This window comes from Nannobrachium achirus, assembly GCF_963921795.1.
Source record: "Nannobrachium achirus genome assembly, chromosome: 14".
NCBI lineage: Eukaryota > Metazoa > Chordata > Actinopteri > Myctophiformes > Myctophidae > Nannobrachium > Nannobrachium achirus.
In genome coordinates this window covers 25,149,784-25,174,062 of record NC_137821.1, presented here as the reverse complement: position 1 = coordinate 25,174,062, position 24,279 = coordinate 25,149,784, and the positions used below count along the sequence as shown (strand labels likewise).

The window sequence follows — 24,279 nt, the reverse complement described above, 5'->3', positions numbered from 1 at the left end:
GTACATTCCAGTGAGAAGGACAGCACTCGCAGTTTTAGATTTATTTAAAAATAAAGGGAAACTTGGCTTTTTCTCTCTCTCTCTCTCTCTCTTTTTTCTTCTTTTTTCGTTTCCTTCCCAAAGCCCAAGTCCTTCTCTTGATTTGTTCCCTTGGCTTTCTTTTAAATCCGTCAAGGTTCACAATGGTCAGGGGGTTTTGCGGGATGGGGGGCGTGGGAGGTATCCAGGACAGAGTGAACGTTGAGCGTGTGGTGGGTCAGGAGGACAGGGTTGTTGGATGGTGTGTGGTCGGCGATCGCTGTTGCGTTGGACAATGACAAGTTTGCGATCGCGGTTGGCGGGGAAGGGGAAGGAGTATGTGTGTGTGTGTGTGTGTTGGGGGAGTATCAGTCCTCAGACGGATATGGGGCAGGCGATGACCTTGTCCTCCAGCATGACGCTCACCACCAGGAAGACAAAGTACAGCAGGAACATGATGAAGCCGAGCAGCTTGCTCATGCGCCACTTGCAGGCGGCGATGGAGATGATGACGAAGAGGAGCATGAGGAAGAGGAGGACGATGGCACAGAAGAGGCCGTTGGAGCTCACTTGCACCGGCTTGAGGCCGTTGATGAAGGCCCACAGCAGCCAGGGGAACGGCAGACTGTGGGAAACAAAACAACACAATAAAATTCATTAAATAAAAAGTCATTTCATTAAGACAGGGGTCTTCAACAGGGGGTCCGGGACCCCTAGGGGGTCCTCAGAGTTACTACAGGGGGTCCTTCAAATCCTACTTTTTTATATTAACCACTTGAACCCTTGTATCAATATTCTGAGAACTTTAGTCAAAATGTTTTGGCAAAGAGCTTTGGTGTAGAGGGGAAAATAGCACACTAAGTACAGAGTGAAAGTTTATTAAGTATTGACGGTTCAAGTGGTTAAATATCTGAAAACACAAATCGACATGAATCCAAAATACACTGATGATCGTGCTGTCAAACGATTAAAATATATGTAATCTATGAAAAGTTTGTGGGGGGTCCCTGCTTCATCTCTCTCTCAGTAAGGGGTCCTTGGCCTGAAAACGTTGAAGACCCCTGCATTAAGACATTAAAACCATTATTATTATTATGCATTATTTTATTTTTGACTCAAAATCGTTCTAAGGTTTTTTGAAAAATATCAATGGTGCTCAAACTTTTTCATGTCAAGCACCCCCAAAATGTATTTGGCCATGGACCCCCATCTCAAAATATCATCTTTAACATGTTTTCATCCAATACTCTTTTGCCATCTTAAATCTGGCAACATGCATTTTTTAAAATATAATATGCAGCTGCATTGTTCATGTTCATAATATGGGTGTGCCAACGTCTAAAATAAAATAAATTGTATTGTTGAATCTCAAGCGGTTCTGTACAAATGAAGTATAGCAGTGATTCTAAATCTTGTGCTAAAAGTCATGTGACTGCAGGAAAAAGGAAGGAGGTAATGAAAACACCAAGGCTGTTTTCTCTCAAGCATAAACTAACCAGACCTCCAAACCGAGCCTTTCAAATTAATATGGCTCCGTACGGCGGTGGGAAGTACTTTAACTCAAGTACCATACTTAATAAGTACAATTGAATCCTGAAGATTTACTTCACTTTGAGTATTTCCGTTTTTTTTCGATCATACTCCTACGCCACTACATCTCAGAGACGAATATACGGTATTGTAAGTTTTTTTTCCCACTCCACTGTAATTAATTGACAGCTCTAGTTACTACTGTAGTTATTTTGCATATTGTCGTTGTCGGGTGGAAACCTTGTATGTCCAAAACCGTTTGTTTTGTATTTATCATTTTAAAAAGGATTTAAACTAGTGAACACAGCCGATCTACAAGCACACAACGCCTCGCACCACGAGGTGTTGTGTGCTTGTAGATCTGCTGTTTTCACTACTTTTGTGTAACGACCTTGTATGATGAAGCAGGGTTTTACTTTACTACATACTTTACTACTAAAATGTACAAATTTGAAACCTGGAGATAGGAGGTTTCTACCCGACAGTGACGATATTTAGATGTCACAAAGCATGCGCTTTAGTCCTATTTTATCTGATCTGCACGCTCATGTTGTGAGCATGTTTACTTTGGTGCTGTAAATACTTTCACTCCAGTAAAATTGTGAACGCAGTAGAGAATATTTTCATATTGTCTCTGTCTGATGGGAACCTCATACCGGTATTTCCAAAACTGTTACTTTTCAGGATTCTAATAAAAGAAATGGCAAAACTAGCAGATCTGCAAGCTCAAAGCACGTTTCGAGCTTGCCGTGTGACACTGTGGTTTGTAGTATGATCAAGTAGGGCGTTAAATTACGAAAAAAAGTTAAAGAGTTAAAACATGGAGATAAGCGATTTCCACCCGACAACAACGATATTCTGGTATTGGAATAAGTAGGCTACTGAGTACTTCTTCCACTATGCAGTGCATGCACCTAGGGCTGTCACGATATGACATTTTACATAACGATTAATTGTCACTCAAATAATTGGCGATTAACGATTTAATTGTGTTTTTGTCGTTGATAATTACATTTCTGTTTGGCTTTTAGGCTTTGAAGTTGTACATGGTAGATATGACACATAACCTAAATATACAAAGAAATTACTGACATATTTGACAACTTTATACTTAAAAAACATTGATAGTGGAAATAGCCGATCTACAAGCTCACAAGGAGCTTGTAGATCTGCTATTTCCACTATTTTTGACCTTTTTTTTAATATATGAAAATCTTTCAACATGGAACCAATTATGACATTTATGAAAAATAATCACGATTATGTCCAAAAGTCACGATTAGACGATTATGTAATAATTGTGACAGCCCTATGATGCACCCTCCCTTGCAGTATCCCAGACGGTGGCTGCTGCGTACAGACACGTACCCGACTGTAATGTCGAAGATGTTTGAGCCCACTGAGCTGGAGACCGCCATGTCGCCCAGTCCCTTGCGTGCCACAATGACACTGGTGATGAGGTCAGGGATGGAGGTGCCAGCTGCTAATATGGTCAGGCCCATAATCTCCTCCGTAATCCCAATAGTCTCTCCAACCTGCGGATGGGGGGAAAAATAAGCACGTGGATGTGAGTAGCGATTACTGGGGCCAAAGCACCAAGAGAGACATGACATCGTCCACAACACATTGCACCTGCGAAGCATTGTGAACAGGGATGTCCGATACCAATATCAACTGATATGACCGATATATGCAGGCTTTTTCAAACAAAAGTCAACTAATTGTCAAGTATTTACATCACATCTAATAACATAAAATATCTAATATAATATCTAATATATAATACAGTGATGATGAGTCCCTAGGACTAACTGATGGTCATTTGAATCCCATTAAACTTAGATTAGATAGTGGCCTATTTGACAGCACAGAAGCATAATTGCCTTGATGCATATAATATTAACGAGCATCAATGAGGGTCAGCTGGATACATTTCCAAAAACTTTTACAGATATTTTCAGATATTACATTTTTATGCTAATATCGGCCGATAATATTGGACATCCCCAGTTGTGAGCTTGTAGGCTTTTCACTACTTTTGAGTGAAACTCTTGCATGATAAACATTAATTTATGAAAGAAATGTTAAGAGTTGAAAATGTGGAGAAACAAGGTTTCTGCCCGACAGCAACGATACACAGTCCTGTATGTGATATTCAGAGAAACCCAAGAACCATCCATATGGTTTAGCTTCATATTCTTTAAATTATTATTATATTTACAATACCACCACAGTACCCAGAGTACTTTGTGTAGTAGAGTATGTTTATAACCTGCAGCATACCACTTGAAAATCTCAAAAGTGTTTGTGGCCCTCTGCATCACAAACACAACTCTTTCCAGGTTTAAAAGAATAACATACCATGAGATTATTTTGTATATATTATTTGTTTTATATTTGCAATATCCTCGCGGCCCACTGGTTGGGAATTGCTGGTCTAACCGTTTTTTTCGGACTCAGCAGGTCTCGCTGAAACGAAGGTTTCTGAGGACAAAACTGTTTTATACTGGTTCCCTTCCAAGAAGAAATAGTTCCCTGTGTAGCAATAGAGCGGTGGGCGAGTGCAACGGTTGTCAAATTAATTTTAACAAGGCGCACACGTTGTAATAATGCTTTGATGTGATAATAAAATATCGTGTGGACTGGTTTCTCTCCTCCAACGGTGCCATGTCATTGTCCCGACGTCCCATTAGTCCTAACCTCAGTAAAACTATGCCTTAACCTAACCCTAACCCTAAACCTAACCTTAAACCTAACCCTAACCCTAAACCTAACCACTGTCTGAGTAATGAGATGTCAGACTTATGGGCAGTCAGACTTATGTGCAGTCCCCCCTCCAACCACAATATGTGGTCGGAACTCAAAGTTGTGAAACATACAACACATGTACATACCTGGTGAGCCCACCACACCATTAGGTAGGAGAAGGCTGCAATCCAGCAAATGGAACCAATGAAAGAGATAGGGAAGAACTTCTTTGCGCTCTGAGAAATGTGGAGGGAAAGAAGTCAACGTGATGAACTGAAGGGTTACACAAAGTGTACATGTCCATTTTCATACAAAGAAGAAGAAGATAAGGACACACACACACACACACACACACACACACACACACACACACACACACACACACACACACACACACACACACACACACACACACACACACACACACACACACACACACACACACACACACACACGCACCATTTTCCTGACATCAGGCAGTGTGAGCCACAGGGGGAGAACGATGGGCATGATGAAGAGGTAAGTGAAGCGCTTGCGGCAGGTCTCTGGCCAGGACAGGCTCAGAGGCTGGTCCTCCTCCTCCTCGTCCTCGGTCTGACGAGAGAGAGACAGAGAGAGAGAGAGAGAGAGAGAGAGAGAGAGAGAGAGAGAGAGAGAGAGAGAGAGAGAGAGAGAGAGAGAGAGAGAAAGTAAATAAATGGTTCAAAACATTGCATTCAATTCTGTAGGGCAGTGTTTCTCAAACCTTCAAATTTCAAGGTCTCCCCTTAACTCTGACCCTAACAGGTCCATTTGGTTCCATTTGTATACTGTTAGAGTTACAGACTTGTATGGGCCAATTTAGACTCCCATAAAGGAACCCACAGAGCCCCAGGAATCCACTTTGAGAACCACTGCTGTAGGGAAATGGTTCTCAAACATTTTCACGTCAAGGACCCCCCAAATTGATATTTATCTGGCCTCAGACCCCCACCTGAAATCAATAGAATGCCAGAGACCCCCATTCGATTGTATGAAGAGTCAAAGTATAAAATAGGGTTAAAGTGGTTCAACTGATTGTGATGCTATATTAACTCATTCACCAGGGACCCCCTCAAGGACCACACTTTGAGAACCATTGCTTTGTAAGAGAACAGAACAGTTTCCGTTTTCTGCTTCTGTTATTGTTTCACTTGACTGCTCCAGAAGAAAGTTCAGGCAAAATGGTATCTATGGATTATTCACGATGCGTTTAACTTTGAAGCGTCATTCCATCGGGGGGGGGGGGGGGGGACAAACAGAGCAAGGCGTCGCGTTGCGACGCGTTGTGAGCTTGTAGATCTGCTATTTTTTTGGCAAATGTTCCACCCCAGGATAATGGATTTTGATTATTGCGATAATATCGTAAATCGGGATTTATTTTGTCGCAATAATCGTGATATGAAATTTTCAAATCTTCCCATCCATACAACAGTCAACTTCTTCTACGTTGCTTACTCAGTTCATTTGGGGGTATAGCTCTCCTAGCGACTGTCCTGAGACGCACCCGGAACACTTGTGATGCCGGGCACTTCAGGATTGAAGGAAAAAAAGAAAAAAGAAAACAGACAGCAAAGTGGACTGGCAAAGAGATTGATGCAAGACCTGGCAGCCAGCGTGTCCTTGCTCGGGGATGACTTTGGGAAGGAGCCGTTTTAATGACTGATTTTCGGAGATTGCACCGAGCCTGGAGAGGTCTGCGATTAAAGACATCAGCAGCAGCACAAACCTTGGGTGGATTTATCGGGAATGGCTGGAATCTGAATGCCAATTCAAGCCAAAGTCCTTTACTCCCTTCTAGGGATGGTGACGATATGAAGATTTCATATCACGATAATCAAAATCCATTATCCTGGGGCAGAACATTTGCCAAAAAATAGCAGATCTACAAGCTCACAACGCGTCACAGCGCGGCGCGTTGTAAGCTTGTAGATCGGCTATTTTTTGGCAAAGACATTTGATAGAGAGTGAAAAAAAAAATGTATCAAGTATGTATATTATAAGTACGTTTTACCAATTACGGAGGGTTTAAGTGGTACCAGATATGCAGCTCGGCAAATAAAAGGTGAATTGATCCCAGTGCATGACGGAGGACGATATCACGATAAATGAAATCTCCACGATACGATTATCGTGAGTGTTTTTTATCAAGATAAACGATAATATCGCGTATTGTCCCATCCCTACTCCCTTCACTCTCTCTCTCTCTCTCAGCATTATGGACAAAATGTCTGTAGTATGTAGGGCTGGGCAATCAAGCAAACAATATATATCAAAATCAATATTCAAAACCAATAACTGACTTAATCTTGCTCATGTAGGTTAATCAAACAATTGATTATTATTCTTATACATCAAAGAATAATCATAAAAAATATTATTGATTATTGAAGGACTAATCCCTATATTGGCTTGGTGAAAATAACCAATATACAAGCCAAAAATATCCAATAGCTTGTAGCCGATGAGCTTGTAGACGTGCTATTTTCGCCAAATGTCGAACAACAATAGGAATGCTAGGGTTCACGTGTTTAAATATGGCCTCTGTCCATCTACCAAAAAATGTGAAATATAGATTGTATTTGGTGCTGCTATATCGCGGTCAAATCTGCTAATCATACACAACATAACATACTGTGAAAACTTTAATGGGCACAAACAACAAAACAAAAACACAAGCCCTTCTGAGAGTAGAGATCCTGTCAAAGGTCCCTTCGTATCCAATTATACAGGAGGACAGAGAGCCTCTGGGACTTACAGAGAGCAGGTCCACACATGCACTTCTGAATCTAAAGGCAACGCTGTCCCAAAACCTGTCACCTGCCCTCCTCTGAGCCATGCCAAGCAAACGCATAAACAAAGATATCGTCGTTATCGGGTGGAAACCTTGTATGTCCAACACCGTTTGTTTTGTATTTATCATTCTAAAAATGAACCAAACTAGTGAAAATAGCAGATCTACAAGCACACAAGGCGTTGTGTGCTTGTAGATCCGCTTGTAGATCAGCTGTTTTCACTTCTTTTGTGCGACAGCCTTGTATGATGAAGCTGGGCTTTACTTGGTGAAAAAAAGTGCGGTGGGGGGGGAGTCATGAGTACTGGGCAAAGGACAGAAGTATTAACCATTAAGGCAGTGGTGGGAAGTAACTAAGTACATTTACTCAAGTACTGTACTTTAGTACGATTTTGAGTTACATTTATTCTATTAATTTAGAGCGGCCAATTACCATTTTATTCAACACATTTTGTCATTAAGCCAATTAGTTCCTCCGACTACAGTGAGAAAGCCATAATGAGAATCTATAATCCAGGACAACGATCTCACAAAGTTCCAGTGATTTTGTGAAAAACACAAAGTTTTCTTTTGTTTATTTTTAATAAGGTGAGTGGACAGTCCGCTCCCTGTATCGTTTGTCTTCTTTATTGGGACAGGCAGAAGGGAAAGCGGAGAGGGAAACGGTGTATAGAGGAGGTTCAGAAGGGTTCAGGTTAGAGGCTGGATCTGATCCAGGGATATTTGTGTTTCCAGAGGCGAGCATCTACTTTGTCTCTAGGATGAGAGCCAAAGTGTTGACCTTATCAGATACATCAAACAGACAGGTGGCAGGGAGAGGGAGAGGACTTTAAAGATGGCCTTACTGAGGACAACGCGCATCGCATGGCTTGTCCTTGAATGGAGACACTGCAGTTGCATCCTTCCCGCGGTAACCTTGGCGATCGGCTGCCGCAACACAAAAGGACCGGCATTGCCTATGCTCAGCACTCTGTATTGTGTCCCCTCTTCATATCCAGATGGCGGTATTGTTATCTATCAGTGGGTATAAACCCCAAATCTCAGGTTTTGTCGGAGCCATTTCCATGCCGCCAAAACCTCAAAGGCATACATGGGCAACTGGCGGACCGGGGGCCACAATCGGCCCCCACCTTCACTTACTGTAATGTGGCTCTCAGGTTAATATCAGAATACTGATATTAACTTTTATTATTTGATTTCAGCTGTTACAATTCCAAACATGCAAACCCGCTTTAATAACTAGTAGTATTAAAATGTATTTTTTACGTCCATTGTATTTGTAATTAAGTTCATTTAGTTCAAGTATAACTAAATGCATGTGAAATTAAACAAAAATGTTAGATTTCAGAATTCCAATTAAAAAATAACAAAAGATAATTCAGGATTCCAATTCAAAAGTAGCAAATCTACAAGCTCAAAACGCGTTGCAGAGCGATGCGTTTTGAGCTTGAAGATCGTCTATTTTTGCTACTCTTACTGGAGATAAGAGGTTTTTGCTGGCCTGACTGAGAGGTTTTCACAGATGTTACAGTCGACGATGTCAAGAATGACAACATTTTGCTACCGTACTGAATATGAATTTCATTTAGACGACTGTCTCTGTGGCGAGTTTACAGAGCTGGTATTAATATTCAAGATCGAGATGCTACCTGGATACTGTAAAAAGAGCATAAGGTGTAACACACATGGAACACCTTCATGATTGAAATGTGATCTAATCAGTCATATCACATCTGACGGTGGATACTGTTACTGCCGCATAATTTATGCCGGACAGAAGGCAGTAAGAAGTTGGCAAATCTTTGACCACCTGCCTCTTCTAAAGATCATTTCTCAAATGTGTGCACAAGCCGTCTGTGTTCCTTAGAAAGTATCCACCCAGGGGATAACATTTTTAAGCGACACCTCAAGTAAAACATCATCATCACCGTGACTTGCAATTATATCCTGAATTTGGCTAGCTTAGTGGCAGCCGTTAATGTGGCTAATGTTAATCAATGGCCTTGATCATTAGCTAAGTTGACCTGAAAGACCCCCAAGAAGGACCGCAGCGTAATCTTGTGGTCCCAACGGTCATCAGTCCTTTCCCTCGTCCACTGGGATACAGGTTGGGGGTAATTAGGATCAGTACTTGCTCCTGTAGCTAGCAAGGTCAACAAGCAGAGGTCCCTTCCCTCCTGCTCCCTGCCCCCTCATCTGCCTGACACGGTCCTTTTTACTGTGAGGCTCTATAGCAGTGCTTCTCAAACTTTTTAGCTTGTGACCCAAAATTAATTAATCATATGTTTACCCGGAAACCAAACCAGTGGAAACAGCAGATCTGCAAGCTCACAACGCGGCGCGAAGATCGTCTATTTTCACTACTTCTAAATATATTTTATTCATGGAATTTCCTAGATGTGTTTGTTTGTTTGAACTGTTCGGGAAACAGAGCTCTATTAGTCATCTGTGTCTGCCTGAGCGTCTGTGTGTCCGGAGCTAATCTCGCAACCCGCCGGACCATTCAGCACGCAGTGTCTTGCACACAATGCCAGTATGCCACAGAAGTATCTCAACTACTTTCCCTGCATGTGTTTTATACTTTTTGATGTATTTTAACTTTTAATTTCAAATGGAATTAAACGTGGCTCTGATCGGGCTGTCTTTGAAGTTGCAGTCTCTCGTCATATATGTCATAGACATAGAGGACTGATGTCACTGGCTGGCCACATGAAATCCAAGATCCACATCGGAGCTTAGTCCGAGATCGACATTGGAGCCACACTGATCCCATGTGGATACCGAGATCCACATGATTCGATTTCTAGAAAGATTTATCTCCCCATCGATATTGCTATATCAAGGCACAGTTTACAAGCGGATATAGTCTATGTATATACGTATCTATTTTAGAATTGTTAAAGATCAGCAGCCTTTACGGTGATCTCTCATTCGCATTCTTCCCATAACTTTATTGAGCGATTTTAACACCCGCTATAGCTATTTTCTGGCTGGCGCAGACGTGGCATCAGAAACTGTCCAGGAGTCTACACGTAACTTTTGTCATGCATGCCATTGTTCTGTCACACTCGTTACTCATTGATGCATTGATTGATGTACAATTTGACGCTTGCAGGCTGAAGTGCCCCACGGAGTTGGTGCTCCCCGTGCAGATTTTGTTCCCAAAATGTCAACACCTTGGGTTCCCTTCCTGTCCTGTGGTGCCTCAGTTGGTGCCACTATCACGCTTTAAGGCATTGATTTTTACCAGGCCCTACAGAGCTACATAGGGGGTCTGACATTTATTAAATTTGTTGTTCCCCTGAGTGGCGTGGCTGAAGTGATTTAAAATGGTCCAAAGGTGCAGCATTCACAACATCATGGCAGCTTTGCAGCTACCAACCTGAGCATTATCGGTAGCTGTTAATAAACTTATGACGGCTCTATTAGTCTCTCCACCAATACTAGAAGCAGTAAAACGGCACTATAAACTGATCTGTAAAGAGTGATTCATACTTAGATGCGCGCTGGTGCGCTGCTATGCGTGGTGAGCTGGCAAATCAGGTATTAGGTGTGTGACATGGCACACAACCAAGTACAACGTTAAAAAATAATCATTCATCGTTCAATCTGACATTTTGATTATCCAGTCCGTAAAAGCATTGTGTTATTGACTTAGAGTATGTTAAATATTATTCCTTAAACATAATCTGTTTTATCTTTTTAAGTTCAAAATGATCCTTTTTCATCCCTTTTTTTTCTTCTTCAAATAATCATTTGACACAGCAGACGTCATATGTTGTGGCTATGTCTTCCTGGAACCAAACGATTGGAGATGGAACATATTTTCTCTTTCAGCTATACCCAAGAAATTGCTTTTTACGAGTATCGGCATGGTCTTGTTGACACATAAGCTCCATCTGGTTGTGAATTCCGATTACAACTTGGCAGCGAGGAAAACCAAAACGAAAACAAACATACTGAGATCTGATGGCTCCACCAAGCCGTGACACCCACCGGGTGCTCTGAAAGCACCGTGGCTCCGACACCATCATGCAGGGGTTAGGGTGACTCATAAAGCCTGTTGGTTATTTTTTACCTCATGCTTCACACCCTCTTAACCCATTTAGGCATAGAATTATTTAATGCTTTAACTATTGAAAAATAGCAGTTATTTGGATTTTGAGATCGGGGGTCGGCGGCCAAATGCATGTAATTCTGGGGGTCGTTGAGAACCACTGATTTAGAAGAAGTATTTAGAAGACATTTATAGAATCGGGTCAAAAATATTCAAAGACTTGTTCACGAAATAAATGTTCATGGTTTTTCAAAAATAGCAGATCTACAAGCTCGCAGGGCGGCACTCGGTGCCGCGCTGTGAGCTTGTATATCTGCTATTTTTCGATAGATAAAGCATAAAATAATGGTTAAAGCGGTTTGCGTTCCCGGTCTACGTGGCTTAGAGGAAAACGTGATTAGGGGCAGCTTTATGCTCTCATGAATATTCAAAGAAGTTAAATATAGGGACATTTCCTCTTATAAAAAGAAAGGAGGGGGGGGGGAAAAAAAGTGCATCCAAAGGCAAGTAACGCATCCGTTAAACCAAGTCTAATTAATCTTTGAAGAAGAAAATTCAAAGATCGAAGAAGCGATAAACATAATGCTTGCTACAACAACATTGGATTAAGAATCCCTTTGAATTTATCTTGTTTAGGGCTGTGAGATGTTCATTTCTGTCAGCTTCAAGTCCCGACGGTTTTAGCCATTAATAAAAAGGGAAGGGAACAGGGAGATATCTTTCAATTTGACCTTTGCCATCTCCCTATTCCCCAGCCTTGGTTACCAAGGCATCCAGGAGGAATTGAACAATTAGCTCTGACGACGCGGTGGAAGGCGTGAGCTGCTCTTCAGCCTATTCCTGCCTGACTCAGGAGGGTGCACCGTGGGACGGCCGGCCTAAAAATAGCAACGCATAGGACGCCGCTTCTCAACATCAGGTGCGGGGACCAGCAGGGGCCCAGATGGACCTATTAGGCTGCCGTGGACACACTGAAGGGTACAAAGGCAGGCTAGAACAGCGGTTGTCAAGCTTTTCAGGCCGCGACCCCCCCCCCCACCAAATGATCATATTTTAACTGGGGACCCTGACGAGCACTAAGAGTTGAGGGTTACATTACATTTTGTAAAACACGGTTGGTTCTATTGTGATCTATAGCCGATTGTGAAATAGCCGATCATGCTCACAACGCCGAGGCGTTGTGAGCATGTAGATCGTCTATTTTCACAATTTCAGCCTCTGATATTTGACAATTTGGCCAATGGTTAAATTGTAATTAAAAAGTCCTTAAATTGTCACTTTAGAAATGTGCAGATACCCTCTATAGTCTATACACTTAAACTTTATGTTGGGTTTGTTTACTGTTGAGTGAGAAAAAAATGTTTCTAATGTTGTAAGTTAATCATCTGGGGAGTGGGGACCCCCCCAAAATAATTTGGGGACCTCCGTAGGGGTCCCAACCCACAGGTTGAGAACCACTGAGCTAGAAGACTACAAAGCGACACAGCGTATTGTTGCTGTCAGGCAGAAATATCGTAAGTTAACGCCCTGCGACGTGATCATACTGCGGCGGCAATGCGTTTTGAGCTTGTCGATCTGCTATTTTTTATACGTTTAGAATTTGAATCCTGAAAAGTCACAGTTTCGGACATGAGGTTTCCACCCGACACGAGACGACATCTGTCACTTTGTAGCTTTGCATCTTCACGTCGCTGATTTCCTTTGAAAACGTTTTTTTTTATTGATTTTCTCATGTTAGAATAAGTCTGACTGATGTTATCTGGCTGCATTGAATTTTTTGATTCAACTTTGTTGTGGTTTATATTGTTTATAATTGTTTTAAAATGTTCTAGTGTATAAAAAGCAAAGTAACTTGGGGGAAAGAAAATCGCAATAAATCGTAATATCGAATCGCAAAAATCGTTGAACTGCAATATAATTAAGAATCACAATATAAATCGAATCGGCCCCCTAGGTATCGAGATCGTATCGAATCGGGAGGTAGGTGAATCGTCACACCCCTAGAGGAAGGGCCTGGCATGTTGGCTTGACCTCAAAGGCTTTGATTCCCCTAAAAATTATGTTTAATTATTTTTCTTCCCCGTCTGCATTTGGAACACATCGAACCTCGGGTGGGGGGGGTGGGGGCTACAGTGTGAGCGATGGCAGTTCCACCAGGCAAAGACTATTATTAACTCAAGAAGAGCGATAAATCAATCTCAAAAACCAGAGCAGCTGGGCTTGATCAATAAACACACGGTCATTATTGCCAAATGGGGTTCACTTTTCAGTGACTTCCTTCTGCGGGTCTATTGTGAGAAATCTCTTCTATTCTCCCCCCAGTCATTTAATGTTTAACGAGAAAGTGAAAGAAAGTGTGGGCGGTGGGGGGTGGGGGGGGGAGTCTGCATTGAGAGTCAAATCCATCATCCTTTGCAGGAGAGGACAGAAGCGGTGATATATGGGGGCCACCTTGTGCTTTCAGCATCATTAGAGCCTCTCACTCTTGACGTGGTCCAGTGGATGGAGATGACTGATGCAGCTGTATAGTTTCATTATTAGCCGTTTCTTTTTTTTTTTTTGAAGAATCATTCCATCTTTACCACCGTGGCACACGAGAGCAGTATTTTAACCTAATTATAGGCCTCGAATTGTTTAATGCTTTAACTGTTGAAAAATAGCAGATATACAAGCTCAAAGCACGGCACCGTGGGCCGCGCTGCGAGCTTGTAGATCTGCTTTTTTTTTTTTTTTTTTTATCATGATTTTCTTTGCAAGTCTTTGAATATATCTTTATAAAAGCAAACATTTGTAACTCAAATATTTGCTTCTGGGGGGGGGGGGGGGGGGGGGGGGGGGGGTGGGTCCCCCTGGAACAACAAATTTTGAGATGGGGTCCTTGCCATGAGTTTGAGAACCTTTTGAGAACCGTTTGATTTAGAAGAAGGATTTAGAAGACATTTATAGAATCGGTTCAAAAATATTCAGACTTGCACAAATGTTCACGATTTGTCTACTATTCTTTGTGTGTGAAAGTGAAAGAGCTTTGTGACTGAATAATAACTACATTGTATCCATTGGAAAACAGCGTATTATTTCCTGAAAGGTTTTGGACATACAAGGTTTCCAGGCAACAGCAACCATCATATCTGGCAGAAACACTTTTTGTGTGTTAAATGAATACCCTACTTGACAGGGACATGCTGGGCCCCTGATTCAGCCCGGGAAAAAGAGTTGGAGAGGCCCTCATTGCACGCTATAGAGAGAGATCTCTCTCTATAGCACTGCTACTCAAAGATTTGTGACAAAGTGACAAGCCAGTGGGCCAATTACATGAGTTATATTTCGTCGTTGTCGGGTGGAAACCTTGTATGTCCAAAACCGTTTGTTTTATATTTATCATTTTAAAAATGATTTAAACTATAGTGAAAACAGCCGATCTACAAGCACACAACGCCTCCCACTGCGAGGCGTTGTGTGCTTGTAGATCTGCTGTTTTCACTACTTGTTGTGCAACGGCCTTGTATGATGAAGCAGGGCTTTGCTTTGCGAAAAAATGTACACATTTGAAACTTGGAGATACGAGGTTTCTGCCCGACATTTTTTTCCTAATGGCCGGCCTGGCCCGGCTGTTCGGGAGTTGTCCCGCTTTTCCCAATGGCCAGCACGTCCCTGCTACTTGATCATACTACAACAGGGTCACACAAACATATCAAAAGTAGCCTGCAAGGTCAAAAAGTGATGTGAATCCTGAAAAAGTAACAGTTTTTTTTTTTTACATAATGATGTTTCCACACGACAGAGAGCTCTTCTAAAGCTTCTCTGGTCCTGGCAGCAGTGTTTGTACTGTACTGGGAAGGAGAGAATCACATGCGAGGTACGCGCGCAACACAATGCTGACTCATTCTTCGTCTGTTGATTTGGTGTCCTTTTTGCCCAAACAGCCACACTGTGCCCTCTGCTGGTCTGGCAGCCTTCCACTGTTCTCACTCACGCTGGCACAAACTGCGGTAGTTGGCATTTGTGAGTCTTGTCGTGTGTGTGTGTGTGTGTGTGTGTGTGTGTGTGTGTGTGTGTGTGTGTGTGTGTGTGTGTGTGTGTGTGTGTGTGTGTGTGTGTGTGTGTGTGTGTGTGTGTGTGTGTGTGTGTGTTGCGTTTCTGGCACTCGGTTGCAGAGGGCAGCAGGTGAGTGAAGAATGTGATTACAGAGCTCGGCTGGAGTGGGTGGGTCTTTGGCAGGCCAGCGTGTGCAACGGAAGAACGGCATGCTGGGAAATTATCAGCAGTAATGACCTGTGCAGCAGAGAGTCCAACCTTTGCATCAATCACACCGTTCAAAAAGCACAATATAAGGACACGGCTGCGACTGAGGCAACTGAATATTCATAGTAGTAAGACTAAAGCGCAATACATCCTCCTTCTGACGGCCGAAACGATGTCACAGGCAGGTGATATAACTACAAATGGATGTCATTCAGAACTTCTGATGGGCGGTCTCAGTCAGAACTCTGATGTCCTGACTTACCGGAAAGTCTGCCCGAAACTTCATAAGTATTATGTATTGGCCTTAAAGCTGGGTTCAGACTAGGGCTGCAACTATCAATTATTTTCTTAGCGATTATTCTAGATAGTGTCACACAAAACTAGCAAAGACATCTCTGCCAGCTCACAACGCGTCTTAATGCAACTCATCATGAGTTTGTAGATTGGTGATTTTAGCTATTTTCTAACATTTATTTTGACATTTTTATTATCATTATACCGTATATATTTTGTTCTCCTTTTTTTTAGATAATCGATTAGATAGATTTGTTCTATTAACTGTCACTTGGGTCTGAGACCCCTAGGGTGTCCTCAGAGTTACTACAGGGGGTCCTCCGAAGAGATACACATGGTGTACCTCGTGAGCATGGTAGAGCAGCTGTTTTTCACCAAATGTTTGCCCCAGAACAGGGTGATTAATATTTGTTTTGAGTGTGTATGCACGCTCGTGCGTGTGTTTTAACATCTTACCGCTTCCCCCTCTTGTCCGGCTGTTCCGTTCATCGGCGGCGTTACCTCGACTTCCACACTCGAGCTGTTTGGCAGGTTCTTGTCTGTTTGAAATTGTAAAGACACACATGCAGAACGTGAGGAGGATATAACGGAGCATAACAGATTGCAGTGACGTCAAGGCTACTGTGTCCTCAGGGCAGATTGTTTTTTTTTAAAGGGCATTAAAGGCCAAACAGAGGGACGACGGCCATGGTCATCATGGCCTGCGTGACATTCTTGCAATGGAACAGCAGATACCGGTATACAAGCTCGCATCGCGGCACCGAGTGCCACGCTGCGAGCTTGTAGATCTGCTATTTTTGAAAAATCTTGAACATTTGTGCAAGTCTTTGAATATTTCAAATCCTTCTAAGGTTTTTTGAAAAACCTATGTTTCTATGTCAGTGGTGCTCAAACCTTTTCATGTGAAGGACCCCTAAAATGGCCACAGACTCCCATCTCAAAATATTTACTTCCAGGGACCCCCCAGAAGCAAAGCTTGAGTTACAAATGTTCGCTTAAAAAAATACATATATTCAAAGATTTGCACACATTTTTAAAACATTTAAAAAATAGCAGATCTACAAGCTCGCAGCGCGGCACTCGGTGCCGCACACTATATTAACTCATTTAGCTGGGGACACCTTTTTTTTAAATAAGGGAATGGAAACCTTTAGTCAGTGTTAGTAAACTGGACAAAAATAAATCACATAAAAATATATTGCAGCACTGAAGGTACTGTATCTGTTTGTGCGTGCGTGCGTGCGTGCGTGCGTGCGTGCGTGCGCAAGATCACACTCATCTGTGACAATGTTATTACAGCGCCTCTCCCTTGTTGGCTAATATGACTCCAATTCATTTCAGGGCCAGAATTTCTTAATTGCCCTTATTAAAATACAATGAGCCGAAAGTCGTGTAGCCAGATGATTGAGTCATAATTGCCGTGGAAATTGGTTTGATCCTAGTATGGTTGTGACAAAGCGCCTGATTGCGCATCTCAGAGAGATGCCTTAACCCGATACCATTATCATCCGACAAACGGATTCATTTATTCTCTTGGATGGCATAATATCACAACTAACCCAGAGATTTACACTACAGTATTTATAGCATGCATCATTCACTGACATTCCCTGACTTTGACTGAATGCAGATCCGGTGTTCGATTAGTTGAAGAAAAAAAAAAAGACAGGGCGGGCACTTTCTGTTCCCTATTTAAGCCCTATTGACATTGTTGTATGCCAAATAGCAAAAATAGCTGATGTACAAGCGCACAACGGGTCACGATGCGGCGCGTTGTGAGCTTGTAGATCTTCAAATTTCATTGTATTTTATTTGAAAAAGAACATACTGTACACACTGAAGTTACATGTAAAGGAGTACTTCACCAATTTTTATCATCATCTACGAATAATTAGCCCTTATGCTCATTATAAGATTACACAATTTCTGTCTATTCACTCTGCGTCTCATTGGTGGGCCGGTGGACAGTTCAGAAACCTGCCTAACAATGACATCTATGGGGATATTTTCTCAAGATTTGAATACATTTTATCCATTTGAAAACAACATTCGGGCATAATGAGTACTTTCTACTTCTGGGTTCTACTACTTTACAGCAAGTACATTTTGATACCAATACTTTTGTATTTCAACCAAGTACATTTTGAATTCTGGACTTTTACTTGTAACAGAGTATTTCTGCACTGCGGTATTTGATTGAATACTTTTTACACCACTGGCTGTCCATGCCGTTATATTTATGCCTTGCTTTGTTTGGAACAATAAAACATTTAGGAAAAATTGGTCTGAAGCATTTTAGTCTCAGCTCAAACTAGGCACGCTCAGTGAACCTCAAATCCACCAGGTCATGCATGCTGGATCTGAGGTTAATAGTAATGTCAACAGGGGTGTCACACCAAATTCTGGGCCCTGGGTACAAGGATTCACTGCGGGCCCCCCACGAATGTTCTTCATAGGGAAGGGGGTTTAACGCATTTAGACTGGGAACGCATGTTTACGCATTATTTTGAAAAATAGCAGATATACAAGCTCACAGTGCGGCACCGAGTGCCGCGCTGCAAGCTTGTAGATCTGCTATTTTTTTTAAATCGTGAAAATTTGTACTACAAGTCTTTGATTATTTCAAATCCTTCTAAGGTTTTTTGAAAAACCTGTTACAGTGGTGGTCAGTGGTGCTCAAACTTTTTCATGTGAAGGACCCCCAAAATGATATGTATTTGGCCACAGACTCTCAGTTTTATTTGACTAATATTATGTAAAGTTATGACAACTTACCATGCGCACATGTACAGTACGTATGGTATGTAGTCGAGTTTATAAATGTATGTTCAGATGCGGAATTAAACAGAAGGCATCTCTCTGTGCTTGTATCTCTCTGCCAGCCTCTCTCTCTCTTTTGCTCTCCGAGAAGAATTGTAAAACAGTCAATAGTGCTAGGATATGGTGTAGGATTACACACACTGCACCTCTCTCTCTCTCTCTCTCTCTCTCTCTCTCTCTCTCTCTCTCTCTCTCTCTCTCTCTCAGTTTGTAGCGCTATGTCTCTCTCTCTTCGTAGACAGGAATTGCAAGGTGGAGGGCAGTAGGCTCGTCTCCACGAGGACATAGTGATGTTTAGAATGCAATTTTTGTCATCCTTAACATGGTTGACAAAATAAATCTAATTTAGTTTGGGGCACTAATAAATAGGCTCTATGGCTATAAGGCTGGTCGATATGACTTTAACTCAATACCACTATTGTATTATTTCAAACTTTTGCCTGGATTTATGAACGATTGTTTAAAGATATATAGAGTAAAAAATACAATTTGGATAATAACTTAATCTTGATAAACGTGATTATTAAAATGAACAGTTACTACTAGCAGTCATGTGTTTGGAGTACATTAAAGTAGCACTAGTAGTGTAATTTAATCTGATGATAAATATCTATATCCCTGTGTTTATCCAAAGCTGCTGTTTGATGTGGAAAGACACACACGCATGACGTAACCAAGTACATTTAAAGTACTGTAAGATATTGTTCTTTGTTATTTGTACCTTTGAATACGGAAGTATTTTAAAGTACTTTTGAATAGTAAGTACTCACAGTACTTCAGTACAACACTTCAATGCACTCATTTCCAAATTATAACCTATCCATTACAGTAAATCCTGTTTGGAAACCAATCTTGCACTTTATCATGTAATATCATTGTCACCCAAGGTCTTATGTTTTGTGTTAATTATGTAAAACTGTCAGCTTTTCTTCTTACTGTCAATCACTTGGGTGATGCTTTTAGGTATCGAATGTCATTCTTATTCAAAGATAAGAAGTCATAAAAAGGGCCCAAATTGAAAAAAAAAGCCCCAAAGCTTTCTTGAGGTGTTTATCCTTTTAGTTGACCTTGTACCAGTGAACTGTACAGTCATGAAACTGTACCTTTTCCTATGCACACTTCTAATAAAGTCTTCAATGAATCAATCAATCAATCAATCAATCAATCAATCATTCTAAAGGGTTTGCTAAGTGTATTTAGGTATTGAATGTCATTCTTATTCAAAGATAAGAAGTCATAAAAAGGGCCCCAATTGAAAAAAAGCTTCAAAGCTTTCTTAAGGTGTTTATCCTTTTAGTTGAACTTTTCATTCAACCTTTATTTAATTTCTCGAAAAGATCAATTGAGGGAGATCCTCATTTACAATGATGCCGAGATTACAAACAGAATTAATACAAAAAGAAAACAGTGTTGACAACAATCAGTTAAAACAATTACATACTTGTAAAGCACGGTTATTAAGTAAACTCCTGAAATGACCAACAGATGCTAGGGTACTCATCCTAAAATCTTGTTGCAAGAGATTCCAAGAATCAGGTGCACTAACGCTAAAGGCAGTCTTTCCCCGTTCCGAATTAGCAAAGGGGACCTTAAGGACCAGCCAATTGCTGGAGCGAGTTTGAATGTAACTAGGTTTCTCACGTAGCATGGAAGAGATCTATGGTGGCAGTTTTCCAACCAGGCCTTTATAAATGAAGAGATGCCAATGATAGTTGCGCCTCTCCGACAAAGAACCCCAGCCCACCATACCATACAGGTCGCAGTGATGAGTGTTGACATTTGCACCAGTAATAAACCTCAAAGCTGAATGGTAAATTGAGTCCAAAGAGGCTTGAGTATGGAGGTACCTGCATGACGATATATTATGTCTCCATAATCCAACACGGATAAAAACTTGTACCAGTGAACTGTACTGTCATGAAACTGTACCTTTTCCTATGCAAACGTCTAATAAAGTCTTCAATCAATCAATCAATCAATCATTCTAAAGGGTTTGCTAAGTGTATTTAGTTGTTATTTGTATACCGGTATTTCAAATATTGAAGAACCTTTAACGCAAACTTGAATTGACCATATTCGCCTCGAGAGCAAAAGATGTGTGAATTGTGATAACAGCTACTACTAACCAGTTAACTTTATCGCAAATCAGGGTTTAGAAAGCCACTCACCTGAACGACTTGCAAGTCCATTGGCCTTCTCACTGTCTTCTACTTGGCATTTCTTTTTAGCAATCTTGTGGAGGATGGACGCTTTCTCTCGAAATTTGCCTGGAAGAGAATCAACACAATGCCAGGTTAAACCTTGAGCGGAACGGACGCGCGCCGCCCGGCCTCACCTTCAAAGTGTCAGAACTCCTCCCGCTGTCACCTTTGACCCCCCTCCCCTCCCCCTCCACACACACAGTTCACATTTCCTATACAGCGCCTACAAGGCTACGGGGTTCATGAAATATTGCAGATCAAACAACTCTGAGAGTCGATATGATAGAGCATATCATATACTGATGATGCTGCAGTGTGCTGCTGCATCCACCCCGAGTGGCGAGCCAGCAAGGAGAGACGCTCTTCCAGAGATCTGACTCCCTGGAGGTCAGGTTGACTCCTGTCCTCCTGGGCAGGTTGTATCTCATCGCTGTCGGGTGGAAACCTTGTACCCGATGTTTCTGGTTCACATTGGCACATTTCCTGGGGCTATCTGCCCAGATCATGTATGTCATGCATGTCTTCTTCTTCTTTTTTTAGTTTTTTACTCTCAAAAAAGCATCTGCAATGTAGTGCATTTGAAACTACATTGCAGTGCACATCATGGGGTGATAACTGCTTGCCTCCTGTGAATTGTTTTAATTTAATTTTTGTTTATTTTATTTTTATTTAGTTGCTGAGTGAGGTCAGCAGCCAAAGTGACATGAGTGAGATGAAAAAACCTGAGTGAAATGTGCCAATGTCAACCAGAGACATCGGGTATGTCCAAAAATGATCACTTTTTTTAGAAATTTAAAAATAAAAATAATATACAAATAAATGATGTTCCAATCTGATCCAAGGTAGATATTATTAAATAATATCTACATTAAAAAAAGGATATTGTGCCGCGTTTGCAACTCACTGTAGTATCACAAATTAGGGCATCAAATTTACCACAAAAAAAATTATAATAATTAAAAAGTTGAAATATGGAGATACGAGATTTCTGCCCGACATGGACGATACCAGACCAACATTTAAAACTATTAGATGCAGAATATTACTGTTAAAAAACAAACAACAACAACAACAACAAACCCAGAAGGAATGGAGACATCACCAAGAGCGGCACCACAGACCATCAAATACATATACTGTAGATACATTAAGGAAATGCCTGTATTGTTTAATATCCACAAATGTAGATAATATTAGTAGATATTACTATAACCTCTTTTGTAAGAGAATTGAATGCCTCCTGGTTTGTGTGGGGGGGAAATAATCTATAACTATTATATGTGCAGTGGCTCTCGAAAAATATTATTTTCATAAAAAAAAAAAAAATCTCCAGCATGTGCAATGCATGTACACTATTCACAGAATAAGAATCGGATGAAAATCATCCCGTTTCAAAAATAACACTTGAATCTACATAATGCAGCTGGAACTGATAGGATTTACTGGGATTTAAAAATAACAATAATGATAACCAAACAAAAAAAGATTCATACGATACTTCATATAAGATGAAGCAGGGACATTGAAGATTAGATTGGAGCTGGTGGTCATCATGTGAACAATATCGCCTAGTGGCTTATGTAAGCAGAGGCAATTTGGCCCACACCACAGACAATGACTTGCTGCTGCCTTGTGGAACAATGACTTTTCCAAGAAATCACTGCAGCTTTAAAACACACACACACACAAAAATGTTACACCAAAACACCAAGTCCGCAGATGTTACAGTAGGTATACAATTAGCCTGATCGATTCACAAGACGTTCTCCATGTCAGTCAGTCAGTGAATGTGGACTGGGCCTGCAGTAATATAACAGTGACTGCTTTCTTTCGAGGCTGTAATTACTGACAGCCAGCTAGGAAATTCTATGTAATCTCCGAAACAAACCCAATTGTTAATGGATGAACAGGAGAATCCCCCACCCTTACTGATCTGTTTAGAGAAAAACGACTTTTTAAGCCCAACACAGTCAAATCCTCAGTGTTAATTTAACTCTGAGAGTGGAAAACGTGGAGCCAAATCGACCAGGTCTATTTGGGTCAATTCTTTACAGTCACAGAGCGAAAGTTAACCTGACTGCGCCAGATAATGGCAGCAGTGCGTATGCCTGGCTGCATAGCGAAACTAACACTGGGGATTATAGAGTGTACGCTGTACACCGGTCAATATTCAATAAACGAAGAACGTGTGCCGATGAGGAATGTGCGCCCTCACCCCTTTAGGAACCATCAACACAATTAACCTCTCAAAACCCTATACAGTTCTTAGTAAAACATTCCTGAGTTGCAACTCACTGTTCAATTCACAGCAGTACAAGCTGCTATTTCTTTCTTTTTTCTTTTTGCTATGTACAAGCATTACGACGCACGGTGGGCTTGTGCATCTGCTATTTTTGGTCAATGTTTCCCCTCCGGAATATAAATGCAGAGTTTAACTGCCTTTAGTTGTAGGATCATAGCCCGGAGGCTGTCCAAGAACCAATGTCCAACCGATTGACCTTCCTTCCTCCACATGCGGTGGCGTTTTGCACACGCAACAACGACGTGCCAATTCTCAATCGGCCCTTTTGCAATCGAAAGGGCGAATAGTTTTTTTTCTTCTTCTTCTTCTTCTTTCTTACTGAAAACGGTACAGATGCTGATTTGTCAGGACTCGACCACAGTGACGCATCGATATATATGCTCCACCCGACCGTGTCAACACTGTCTGTGACCTTCTGGCAAAATCATTAACCACCACCATGTCAACTGTAGGCATTCTCTCTCTCTCTCTCTCTCGCTCTCTCTCTCTCTCTCTCTCTCTCTGTCTCCTTCTCTCTCTCTTTCTCTCAATGTCTCTCATCGGTCATATTCTCACACACGCACACACACACACACACACACACACACACACACACACACACGCCACGCACGCACACGCACGCACGCACACAAGGGCAGGTATGCAGGCCATGCACACTAATACATTTTGTCGAGATAGCGATCACACATTTGTCATATCCACTGCCTTCATGGCATCACTCACCTTGCTATAGGTATGTCATTGTTGTTAAGGTCAATGGCACATACGTGTGGGTGTGCGTGCGTGCGTGCGCGTGTGAGCACACGTGTAGTCGCACATGCATGCATGCACTGCAAAACCCTCTCCCAGAGTTAAATGGCCACTAAGTGTTTTGCAGTGTGAGAAGGTCGTTCTCTATGGATTGTTGCAGGCAGGGGCGTCACAAGGGGGGGAGGAAAGTGGGACTGAGTTACTAGGGCCCAAGGTGGAGGGGACTTAATTATTTTATACTTTAGCTATTGAAAAATAGCAGATATACAAGCTCGCAGCGCGGCACTCTTGTAGATCTGCTATTTTTGAAAAAGTTGTGAAAATGTGCGCAATATTTGAATATACTGTATGTATATAAGCGAACATTTGTAACTCAAATTTTGTTTCTGGGGGGTCCCTGGAACTAAATATTTTGAGATGGGGGTCCGTGGCCAAATAAATACGGATCATTTTGGGGGTCCTTCACGTGAAAAAGTTTGAGCACTACTGACATAGAAACATAGGT

The 24,279-nt window shown here is 41.6% G+C and overlaps 1 protein-coding gene across 1 annotated transcript in view; it reads right to left on the bottom strand.

The window, feature by feature from the left end:
* Positions 1-393: 393 nt before the first annotated feature.
* The window catches only part of LOC308298330 (solute carrier family 24 member 2), a gene marked incomplete at both ends in the record, with an annotated part of 72,518 nt that continues 48,632 nt past the window's right edge, over positions 394-24,279 (bottom strand). The window contains 6 exons of the mRNA XM_080741911.1: positions 394-643; positions 2,917-3,083; positions 4,443-4,532; positions 4,756-4,890; positions 16,158-16,240; positions 20,690-20,788. Coding sequence (XP_080598037.1) covers positions 394-643; positions 2,917-3,083; positions 4,443-4,532; positions 4,756-4,890; positions 16,158-16,240; positions 20,690-20,788 — 824 coding nt within the window. The remainder of the gene's footprint in view (positions 644-2,916; positions 3,084-4,442; positions 4,533-4,755; positions 4,891-16,157; positions 16,241-20,689; positions 20,789-24,279) is intronic.